The sequence below is a fragment of the Zonotrichia leucophrys genome, chromosome 4A (assembly GCF_028769735.1).
Source record: "Zonotrichia leucophrys gambelii isolate GWCS_2022_RI chromosome 4A, RI_Zleu_2.0, whole genome shotgun sequence".
NCBI classification, from domain to species: Eukaryota; Metazoa; Chordata; class Aves; order Passeriformes; family Passerellidae; genus Zonotrichia; species Zonotrichia leucophrys.
Window position 1 is genome coordinate 9,871,221 of NC_088174.1, and position 12,626 is coordinate 9,883,846.

At 42.2% G+C, this 12,626-nt stretch overlaps 1 protein-coding gene across 5 annotated transcripts in view; it reads left to right on the plus strand.

Moving 5' to 3' along the window:
* The window catches only part of TENM1 (teneurin transmembrane protein 1), a 774,924-nt gene that overhangs the window by 739,077 nt on the left and 23,221 nt on the right, over positions 1 to 12,626 (plus strand). For all 5 annotated transcript variants that reach the window (XM_064713345.1, XM_064713344.1, XM_064713346.1 and 2 more), the window contains 2 exons: positions 5,854 to 6,220; positions 8,005 to 8,515. In XM_064713345.1, the coding sequence (XP_064569415.1) occupies positions 5,854 to 6,220; positions 8,005 to 8,515 (878 nt within the window). The remainder of the gene's footprint in view (positions 1 to 5,853; positions 6,221 to 8,004; positions 8,516 to 12,626) is intronic.

The window sequence follows — 12,626 nt, forward strand, 5'->3', positions numbered from 1 at the left end:
CAAGAAGAGAGCTGGGAAATGAGAGTGCAGCAAGTTTTGTGGCAGGCAAAGACAGGCAGTGAAAACTGTTGAAGTGCTGTTTTTCCTTCTTATTCCTGCAGCAGGTCCCTCATCAGCTGGAAATAATTGACAGCAAAAGCAGGTTGGCAGGGAGATTCTCTGAGCCAAGATCCTGGAGAACTGGTGGCCTCAGACCTCTGAGCTGCATCTGTAAATGTGCCACAGCTGCTTTCCCAGCCCAGGGTAGAAAACAGCAGCCATTAGGCTGTAAAACTCTTTTATTTGGGTTTTTCACTGGGAACCAGTGAGTGCAGAGAGCAGCATTTGTGAAGTTTAGGGCAGGGACTGCTACAGCTGAACTGTAAAATTCTGGATTTTATGCTATGCAGCATCAGAAGCAGGAGACACAAAGGCTCCTCCAGCGTGGGATGAGGCTGTAATCCCAGCACAGGGAAGGGTTCCCCAGTGTCAAACCACAGGACCAAAATTGTGTTGCTGTGTGCCATTAGGAAAGGAGCAAAGCTGATGAGGGGAGCTGGCAGTGTCGGTGTCAACAAAAGGAAGAGCCCAGAGTGAGAGCAGACTGACAGAAAATGATGAAAAAATATCCATGATTGTCTACGGGGGAAAAAATAGAGAGAAATATGTGTAGTGAGACATCCTGTGAAGAGTTCAGGGAAGCAGAACCAGTCTCCTTCAGCCTTGCAAACTACCAGCTCACTCCTAATGGCCTGCATGTGTGAGTCCTTCCTTGGAGCCACTTTTCTCCCAGGAGGAAGGAGAAAGAAGGATTTAGGCAGGAAGAGAGAAAAATGTATTAGGAGGACGTTGTGGTGAGTAAAACGGTTTGGAAACAACATCTGGAGTATAAATAGGACCCATGGGAATGGCATGAAGCTGTGTCAGGAGAGATGTAGGTTGGATATTAGGGAAAGATTCTTCACCCAGAGGGTGGTCACGCTCCAGAACAGGGAAGGGTTCATAGCACCAAGCCTGACAGAGCTCAAGGAACATTTGGATGATGTCCTCAAGCCCATGGTGTGATATTTGGGGCTGTGCTCTGCAAGGTCAGGAGTTGGACTCCATACATGCAGGTCCATCCCTCTCAGGATGTTCTGTGACTCTTAAGATAAATGAAAGGAAATTTTAAAAGGAAGTTAGCAGCAAAAGAGAAATACAGAAGAGGCCATGAGCAGGTCTGCAAGTGCATATCATAGAGCTGAAGAAAGGCAGAGGTAGCATAAACAGAAGTCCTTGAAGCTGAGTAGCACAGATAGGAAGTAATCCATCAGTCAGGACTATCAGAAAAATTTTGGCATTAATTTCATGCTGTTACATGAAATTGAATCAAAATAAACAAGCAATGCATGGCAAGAAATCAAAGCAATGGTGAAGCCTTTCTAGGGATTTATGCAGCTTCTTTTAATCCATGATAAATGAAACTTATCCCAGTGAAATTTACCCCCACAACCAAACAGTTAAGCTCTTGAAACTGGCATTTGCAGACAGGGATAATTTTTTCACTCTTTACTTGTCTTACTTTGATATGAACAGTATAAATTGTTTGATATGATTTGTTTTAAACAGTACCAAAAATGGCTCAGCCATCAAACGTCATACAAAATGTGCAGAAAGTTTTCTCCATATGCTCAAAACCAAAAGTGAAGCAGTGTTCTTCACAAACTAACCCTTGGATGTGTGTACATCTACAGGCGCAAATGGTTGAGTATATTTGTGGACTCTCCTAGCAGTGCCATTGGGCAAAAACTGATGCTGTTTAATTTAGTTGTCAAGCTTTGCTGTGGGAGGATGGAGTGGGTTTGTGGGCAAGGTTTGCTTTAGCAGGGGGGCCTCAGGGATGGCTTCTGTGAGAAGCCCCCATCTCCAGTGGATCCAAGGCTGGCCAAGGCATTAGCAGCAGTGGTAACCCCTCTGGGATCATGTGTCTAAGAAGGAGAAAAAAACCTCCTCAAGAGAGAGGAGTGGGGATATGTGAGAGGAACAGCTCTGCAGACACCCAGGTCAGTGAGGAAGGAGGAGCAGATGCTCCAGGTGCTGGAGCAGAGATTCCTTTGCAAGCCTGTGTTGCAGCCCATGGTGAGATCTCCCAGTGAAAATTCATTTAAACTAAAGCCCCCTTAGTGCACTTTGTGTTTTCCAGAGCACTTGACATGAAAAAATGCATTAGAAAGCCGGACTGGTGGGTGTTAATTTTGCACTTCTCAAACCAGAGATGGATTATTAGATATAGCTGGAGTCTTTATGTTAACACTTAAATGCTGAATTCCCAGAAAAGCTGACATGTTAATACTTACATGCAAAAAGTCTCATTGCTCAAGGGTTCACTTGTTTTGTCAGTGATTTCTATTGCAAATACTCAGTCTCCCGTGAACCAAACCAGAATTGTCACCTGAAAATTTCTGTCTGTGGTGAATAAACAAACCCTGGCTGCTTGTTTATAATGGGATAATCAGCAATGCCATTTCTGGTCAGTGCTCTAAAAAAAAAGTCCAACTGAATATAAGAAAAAATGCTTGGAATTGGCCCAATTTTGAGTTACAAAAAATAGACACATATATAGAAAAGGACTTTTTACACAGACTTTTGAAGTGCTGCTTCAAATTTAAAGGTATATTAACTGATTTAATGTTCTAACTCTAACTGAGGTTTTGTCTGGAAGAACTTTGTAGCAGGCACAGTGGTATCAGATGAAAATGGAGGTGCTTCTCTGTAATATGTTTATTACCTTTGAATGAAGCACAACTGATGGTTTGGTCACAGAAGCTGCCAGAGGGCAGCTTGCTTTAACGAGGAGTAAACAACCAGTGACTTTTCAAGGTAACAGTGAACCTGAGGGTGCAGTTACACTTCAGCTTAAGCTGATTTAGGTGATTAGTTTTTTACCAGCAAACTGTCCTGAACCTGCTCTCTGTAGGAAGCCATAAACTGGCCTTGCCGCTGGGGACTGCGCTGGGAGAAGGGATGGAGTGGGACAGCAGCAGTCCCATCTTACACCACTTTAAGATGTCATGAAGGCTAATCCTGACAAGAACAGTGCAGATTTCTTCTAAATCTCTGAAATTCTTGTTCAGATTAGGAATGCTGAGTGATTTGTGTTATTGTGTATGTTTGATTTTAATTGGGCCATTTCACCTCTTTTCCCCCTCCAATTTCACCAGCACAAGCTTGCAGTGTGCAGCAGCTGGTTTTTATGCTGCAGTCTCCAGACACAGGTGTATGCTACCTTCAATATTTCAGATGAAATTTAACCAGGGATACATCCATGACTGCTTTAAACTGCAGAAGGGAAACTGAAGGAATAACCTTCAGTTAGCTATGCAGAGCAGAGAGCTGGGCAGCAGTTCTGGTGTAGTAACAAAAATTGTTTGGATGTTTCCAACTAAAATTTTATTTATTTTTACCTCACTGCAGCTAGTTTTACAGATGTGAGCAGTATGAAAGCAAATATGCTTGCAGTTAACAGCTGTTAAGCTTTAGGCACATTGCTTCAAGTGAAATGTGCATCTGCATAAGAGTTCCTTCTATTTCAGTAAACTAAATCCACCTCAAATAAACCAGAGAAAGTTTTCTAGGCCCAAACCAGTCCCTGGTCATCTGCAGAACACCAGACATACCTTCACAGAGGGAGGAATTCACGTTATTTGCTGGGCAAAGGCAGTGTAGCTGGTCCAAAAAAGAAAACCAGCTATCAAAACATGGCAGGTGCTAGGCAAGGTCATTATGGTAAAATAGATTGTTTTGTCGCAGATTTTTAATTGTGAACAATCTAGTTGCAGATAATCAAAGATTATTTTTACAGCAGTGCCATCTGTGGAGGCCCTAAAGTTGAAGGTGTCTATTTGCCATTAAAACTAATACATCTATTTTGATAGAAAAAGAAATTATTCTGAATTAAAAGGTGCATTGCAAATATGGTTTTTTCCTAGCTTTTTGGAGAAAGGCATGTAGAGATTCTTCTGTTAAGTGAAGAGTTTTATTTAGTGCCCCAGTGAGCTCTCAGCTGAAGCAAGACCTAACAGTGGTTGCAAATCAGCCTCAGAGCAGTGGGTGGAACCCAGGCAGTCACACGTGCACAGAAATTAGCACTGCTATGGGAGGAATCTGTTTCCAACTGCTTCACCACATTTAGCATCATTTGGAGGGACTCCACCACCTGGTTCAGCAGAAATCTTGAGCCCAAGAGCATTAGTCTTAATGCCAGTTATGATGCTGCCTGGCCAAAAGGCACAAGCAGGAATGGGATTGCTCTGTGAACCTCTGTAATGGTGTGGTACCCACACAGGATGAGACACAGCAGCCACAGTGCCCTCCTCACATTATTAAAACATCACTTACCAAACCAGCAATGCACCTCTGGAAATGAGATTATTGAGGAAATACTGCTGCTTGAGAAGGGAGAGACTTGGCCTCCAGCCTGGTGCTGAGCTGACCCCAGGCAGCCAGGTGGCTGCTGATGGCCACACACTCCAGCATATGGCATTGAGCTTTGTGGGAGCATCAGCAGTCTCTGCATTCATAATGCTTTTAATTAGCACAGTGGAAAAATGAGCAAAACCAGCATCAAAGTGAGAATAAGTGAAACAGTAAAAGCTTCTGTGACATATAAAGCATGTGAAACAGTTACATTTTAGGCTGGTAATTATTGTCTTCTGGTGATTGAAATATTTAGACCAGAAAAATTCCACTCAGATAAAAGTAACTATCTGTTCATGAAGGATAACAAGTAAAGCATCCTGAGACAGACTTAAATATGATCTCTTGCAATCTCAGGGGCTCAGTTGTTTTCTGACCTGTCCAGAGACAACCTGGAGTCCAAATCCTCCACTGGCATGAGCTGGGGAGAGGGACCAGCTTGCTCTGTTGTTGTTTCCGAGTTCAGCAATCCTGCAATGCCTTTCTCAGCAGAAGGAGTTTGAAGCTCTGGCCAGCACATGCTGTAATCAGCAGCCTGTGTACTGGTTGCCTTTCAGGTGGACAGGGAGCCCTACTTTTAATTTGAAGCATGTTTAATTCCTCCAGATCACGATGCAAAAGGTATCAGAGTGATACCTTTTGAGAGAGGTCAATCTTCAGCTATTTCCTCCAGCTTGGTTTGAAACTTCCTTTGGTCAGCACTCTCACCTGCATGGAGAAAGGCAAAAAGCTACTCTTAAGTATGACAAATTTACTTATTCCATGACTGAAATAATGAATTCACAAAGCAAAATCATTATAAATAATTAAGCTTGGCTGCATTATCATACAAACTAAGATTATTGGTGTATTATTTTGCTACAAAGAATTAAGCTTGTATTTCTTGTGGCATATAAGTCTTATAAACATTTCTTGCTTAGTAAATAACAGTGGAAATGAGTCCTACTCTTCTGGTATGTCATTTTCCTTTGTGCTAACAGGCAATTAAAGTGTTACGACATTGACAACCTCTCACTGTTCTCCACTCTGCCAGCATTGACTGCAACCTTGAAACAATAACATTCAAACCTAAAAAATTTTCTGGCTGATGTTGCATGACATGAAGTGTGTGTTTTTATTTGCATGACTGCATAGGTGTAATAAAGTTCCCGCTTTAATGGACTTGTGCAAATACCTCTCAGAGGGTGTTAAATTACTTTTCAAATCAAATTTTGTTCCACACTGGAGTGGGATCTCAGAAAAGAGTATGCTTGTTGAAATTTGTTCCAAACCTAATTAAAGGTACTAGAGAATCAGTGCTGAGAGAATCTGCCAGGCATCTTGATGATGTGATCAGAGACAGTGAAATAAAATTGCCGTACTGCCCTAATCATTATCCTTCCCTTTCTTTCCCTGTTTTCCCGTTTATGTATTTTCCAGGTGCGGTTAGAGTGGCCAACAGACCTGACAGTGAACCCTCTGGACAACTCCCTGTATGTCCTGGACAACAACATTGTGCTGCAGATCTCCGAGAGCCGGCGCGTGCGGATCATCGCGGGGCGCCCCATCCACTGCCAGGTGCCCGGCATCGACCATTTCCTGGTGAGCAAGGTGGCCATCCACTCCACCCTGGAGTCCGCCCGCGCCATCGCCGTGTCCCACAGCGGCGTCCTCTACATCGCCGAGACCGACGAGAGGAAAATCAACCGCATCCAGCAGGTCACCACCAACGGGGAGATCTCCGTCATTGCTGGAGCCCCGTCGGATTGTGACTGCAAGATTGATCCCAATTGTGATTGTTTTTCAGGTAAGGAGGTGATTTTTATTTCCTGTCTGTCATCTGTGGAGGGTTCTCTGATAAAGCTGCAGATCAGCAAAGTAACAAGGGGAGGGAGGGACAAGCAGTGATTGGGTTTCCTTGGAAAGCCCAAAACCTAATCAGCGGGTCTTCAGGAATTTAATCCATTCACTGCTGAGATGTGAGTCTTCCATTGCCACTGGAGGAACTTCAGGATGGTGCTAGCTTTTTCTCTTTTGATGCAGTGATTACACACTGTTCAGAATTACTTGCAGGTCTGCCTTGCTGTGTCATTTGTCAAGGCTGCATTTGCCCCTGTTGAAGGTGGTACCAAATTGCACCTAAATGCTACTGGAACAGGCAGCCCTGCTTAGCAAGAGATTTCATATCAAGTGCAAAACACCAGCTTATGCCTTCTCATCACTCATGTCATACTGCACCACCAGCAAAATGGTGCAAACATATACTGTGCAGAATTCCTTTCTCTTTGTGTGTTTGAAACTGGAGTTAGTTCCAGGCCTGCGGTGCACTGCTGGACATTGTCAGCAGCACAGCCACTCTCCCCTGCATGCACCAAAACAGAGTTTGGCTCTTTTATTTCATAAAACTCAATGGGACAAAGGGCAGCATTCCCATACAGAGGTGTGCAGTATGTTGCCATCTTGTCATCTCTAAGAACTGAACATGTTCAGCTCCATAACAATGTCATCATAATTCTTAAGCCTCTCATTTCAAGTAAAAGGTTAATTACTGACAGGAAAACATTAAGTATGTCAAGAACAGAGAGGAAAAAATGCAAATGGTCTTCCACAGAAGGTGGGTTACTGACCCAGCATTGTGATGATAATCAAAGGCTCCTGTGCATTGCCAGGTGCTGCCAGCTTTAGTGGCTGCAGGACACCAGTGAGGAACAGAATCCTGGACAGGATTCCTATTGAGGAAAAGTAGTCTCAGTGCTGAAAAAAGAAAAAAACTGTGGCAAATATAATGATTGTGCCAGCCTGGTTTGGTGAAAGGCAGGGTCAGCTTGGCAGAAGGATCCACTGACTTTTCCATTTCCAAGGAAGCCAATAGGCTCGAGAAGACCAATAGGGTGTGCTCAAGCACTCCAGCAATTTCTTGACTCAGTCAGGAGAAGTAGAGAAATACACGCAGTAATGTGGTTTTCCCTAAGAGTGAGGTTTAATATGCTTTCTTGCTGTTTACAGGAAATCCTGCTCATGTAAACTCATTTTGATAGACACATACAGACCATGATAATGCAAAAATCCTTTTGAAACCTTAAATGACACAAATCAAGTAAATTGTCAAGAGATATTGAAAGGGATTGTTTCTCAAGGCACCTTTTGGCTACTGTTGTGATTTTGTTTTCCTGCAGTGTTGAGTTTTTAATAAGTATAAACTAATCTTTCTTTCAGTGTCATTTTAGCTGAATTTTCTTTTTGTTTACAACAAAATTCTACTTTAACAACACGCCAACAGACAGTAAGTAGGGAATGAAACTTCAGGTATCACAGTCTTTTCTTTCACAATTCTGCATTAAAGCTTTCCTGAACAGCAGGGTTTGGGACTCAGCAAAAATGCTGCGAATTAGATAATTTATATTCCTGTTTGTCTTCACTGAGACTAATTTAGAATTGCACCAACCTTAGATAATAGGGATTTAATTAGTTGGAAGAGGATATTGTTTTATTGACCTGTAAATGATACTGCAGAGAAGCAGCCTGTCAGGCTTAAGAAGATCAGCTTAACAAGGGCATTAGAGATTGCTAAAATTCCCATTTCTCCTCCAGGTGATGGTGGATATGCCAAAGATGCAAAGCTGAAAGCACCTTCCTCCCTAGCAGTGTCTCCTGACGACACGCTGTACGTGGCAGACCTGGGCAACGTGCGCATCCGCGCCGTGAGCCGCAACCGGGCGCACCTCAGCAACTCCAGCCTGTACGAGATCGCCTCGCCCGCCGACCAGGAGCTCTACCAGTTCACCATCAACGGCACCCACCTGCACACGCTCAACCTCATCACCAGGGACTACATCTACAACTTCTCCTACAGCGGCGATGGGGACGTGGCCACCATCACCAGCAGCAACGGGAACTCGGTGCACATCCGCAGGGACACCAGCGGGCTGCCCCTCTGGGTGGTGGTGCCGGGGGGCCAGGTGTACTGGCTCACCATCAGCAGCAATGGGGTCCTGAAAAGGGTCTATGCCCAAGGCTACAACCTGGCCCTGATGACATATCCTGGAAACACGGGGCTCTTAGCAACCAAGAGCGATGAGAACGGATGGACAACTGTGTATGAGTAAGTCCACGACACTAAATGCCTGCTGCAAGGAGTCCTGTTTTATGGGGACTGAAACTTATATATGAGCAGTAAAACTTTCTTAGACAGTTCTAGCCATTTAAAAAGACACCCTGCTACTAACACTGTGTGAGACAGGACAAGCAGTGCTGTTGCACAAGCTTTTAAAATGAAGCACTGCTGTTTCTTAGGGGCCTAAACCTGTCATATGTAAAATCTCTGTGCACAGTGCCTGTTAAGTGCAGCAGAAATTGCCTGAAATTACACTTCATTTGCACTTTCTTGTTAGGAATCTGTTTCTCTAAATGAAAATATGAGATTTTTTTTTTTGTAGCTTAAGTGGTACAGGCAAGTTGTGATATGAATCAGGAATTTGCAAAATTTCTGAAGACAGCAAAAAGGGGAAAATTAGCATACTCACCAGAGAACGGAGTATTGCGAAGGAAATTGAGCATCTCAGTGGAAGGAATATCCAAAGACACGAGTGAGCTTGTCTCTACCAGCAGGGGAGAAAGATATTTAATAATAGCAAATGGATATATAATAGCAAAAGGCTGTATATAAGGGGAGATGGAAAGGCTTCATAAACAAGACCATTGACAGAACTTCTAAAAAGCAAGACAAGATAATTCAAGGTGGAGTCAGGACACCCCAGTCTGAGAACAACCCAAGAGAAAGTTCATTTTTTATTTACAAAGTGGTGCCTTGTATCAGGATTTCTCATTATTTGTAGTTAATTGTCATAATCCCTGTTTGAGGATTCAGCAAGTGCTGGATGAAAATCCTGTCCCTAGTTCAGAGTCCTTAAGGAAGATAATGGTATCTATTTTCTGTGGAGCATATGAGTTCATGGTCAAAAACTAAAATGAAACCCATCTAGGTGAGGTTGGAACAAAAAACACATTGATAAGAAGTGAGTTACTGCCTGAGTCACCTGGAGAGGTGGTTGAGTCCCTGTCATTACAGGTTTTTAGAATTATAATTTCTTCAAATGAAAGTAGGATAAAAGCAGCGAAAATGCTGCCTAGTGTGTGAGGGTTTTTATTCAACAGGATGTTTCTTCATCCTGTTCTCTATTATTCTGCCAAAGACTAAATTAATAGGGTGGCCATAAGTATAAGCCATTAGAGAGGGCCTTTTTTCACTCTTCCTGGGAAAACAAAAGCATACAGGATCTTCCTGGTTCAGTTATCATTATCAAACATCTGTTGATGGAAATTTCAACTCCCTTGCAACAGCACAAGCTCTCTGATACCCTGGTGCTGTTCAAACACTGATCAGAGTCACCTTTTATAAACAGAACTGACTGTAAATGTATGTATGCTTGTTTTTAATAATTTCAGTGCTGAGTTGGCCATTTATATCCCCGCTTGATGATGATGTCAGTCCGTACCACAGACCAGTGACACTTTCAAAGAACCTTTACAGTAACTCCATGTCTATTAAAATGCTGAACAGGCCTTGTAGCAGGGCCTTGATTGTTAGAGCATGGGAGAGAGATTATTTTTAGTCATGTGCCTTTCAGTCCTGGCATTCCTACTCTCAATGTCCCACTGACATTGAGCATAAGCCATTTCACACTATTGCTCTTGCTATACTATTGCTTGTTCCTCTTTTTAAAGTAGGGCTGAAAGAACTTTTAAAGGACTTTACCTGCTTGCAAGTGCCTCCTGCAGTATGTAGTATAGATTTAGTCATTAAGAAGTACCTGTAGCTTGGGAGGATTTATATGATGTATATGATTAACTCAAGGAAACTTTGCTAAATTAAAGAGTTTTACATACTTTCCCAGCTTTAACTACAGGCTGGGTAACACTGTCCTCACCAATGCTTCAAGTTGTCCAGGATTTGCATGGCCACACACTCCTGCCAGCCTACATCAGTCAGGGAAAACTAACATAATTACAACTTCAGCAGTGCAAAAACAGCAACAAAATTAAATAATGTCAAGTAAATAAAATAATGTGATTAATATTTATATTCAATCCAATATATTAAATAATTTTCATAATACATTACAAATTCCTCAATGACTGAAATGCAGAATGTCTGCTCCAGTCAGAGACACAGTGGGCTGTAATCACATTTGTGCTGAATAGTTGTGCTTTCAGGAGATGCTGCTCACCTGCTACCATGAATAGGTCATTGGCTGTGATGGCCTTGGTTATCTTTTACCCAGATACTGTTTTCCAGGGAGGTCACATTCTGTACTGACAGCCAATTTCAGTTTGAAGATTAGAATTTTTTGAAGGGTTTATATGAATTGCTTGGGAGCACTATGAGAATGTAGCATTGGAACTAAGAGCAACTTTCAAATTGTTTGAAATCATCTTTGGTGCTTAAGCTAGATTTGCATTCCCATCCAAAAGTTCAACCCGTGGCACTGTCAAGCTGAAATAGGGATGAGTTAGTTTAACAACACCTATCACACATACTTGGGAATATGAGCAAAGATAATGAGCTGTTCAGAACATCTACCTTTATGTCAGATTCACTCGCAGAGGGAAATTATTAAGAGGTAGAAAACCACCTACAAAAGTACTTGTCATCCATCTACTCTAATCTGATGGAATTGAAGTGCTGAAAGAGCTCTTGCATACAATTATAGCTAATGTACAATTTTAAGTCATCTAGATTTCTTTTAATATTGTGTCATTAAAGCTGTAAAAGGGAGGGGAAGCACTGGTCCTCTGTTAAATCAAGGACAAGAAAATACCTGCAAGAAACAACTCTGAAAAAATTAATTAGACTGCTTTCCCTTTGAAATGATATAACTCTTAACTGTGCTACACATAGAAATGCAAATGGATTGTGAAGCAATATCCCCATGTGTGCATTTCAAATACTAGTGAGCACTTCCTCATGTGAGTACTGAAATCAATGCAATTATTTGCATGATTAAATGGTCACTGACATGATTAACAGTGGCATAACTGAGCCCCAAATTAACATTAAGAAATATGTCATGATTCCACCCCTATTAGTATGGGTAGGACATTGCAGGAGCTGAGTCCCAGTGTGCTGCTATTCATCATGTGGAAGGTGACAGAACCTGTCCTCAGAGGGCTGAGTTTCTTGGAGCAATCTGGAAGGGAATAAAACCCTTTAGATGATCATGGTGTGGCATCAATACTGAGACACTGTTCTGAGTGTCCTCCTGAAGTCAGTGGGCCCATCCACAGGAGTGAGAGGCCTCTGGCATGTGCTGGGTCTCATTACCAGTCAGCACTTTCTGGCCAGCCAGGCAGGAACAGGTTATCCCATTTTCAGCTAGACAGGGAGTTTTGTATTTCAGCAGCTGCACCATCAGCAGCCAAACTGGATCCTTAGTGAAGATGGATCCCATGTCTTGAACACAAGTACATTGCAATAAACCAGCTGTATTTGCACCTTAAAAATGCAGTTTTGGGGGATTTTCTGTGGTACAGTAGCAAATCAAAATAACCTACCAAGCTGTCACACCTGTTTGATCAAGCAGTAAATGAAATATAGCTGCCTGATGTTCGTGGAGTTTTCTAATGATGAAAAGTAGTGATCTGAGTCAATTTTAGTCCCTGCCTGTGGCACCCAGTCAACTTGCACAGAACCATCGTAAGGGGAGAATGTAAATAAGTCACACAATAAGGGCAGTGAGAGGTGAAAAGGAGAGAGATTATTTTGAATTTATAATTTGATAAATTTTAACTTATCTGTTAAAAAACCACAAGATGGTCACTAGTTCATTCTCTGGTGTTTGTTTGGAAAATAGCAACTCTATTTTTCTTTCTTAATATTGGAGGGAAGATAAAAAGATCCTGATATTTTTTCATCAATACTTCTTGTGACATATAGATTTTGTCTGACTAATTGGTGGCAAGTAAAGATCCTAGAGAAATTATGCCAATACCTGAAAGGGAAGAACAAAGGCAGATCATCTGCTGGTGTGAATTGGAGCTTCATTGGCAACAGTGTAGTTCTGCCAGCTGATGTACTGGTTTGGTCTGTGAGGGGAGACAACTAATAAAACATGAAAACTTAATTATGCTTTCATACCTGCACAATAAGTTTCTCTTTTATGAAGATGAGTTGGTTTTGCTCATGCAAATACTCTGCAATATCATTGCAGAGTTGT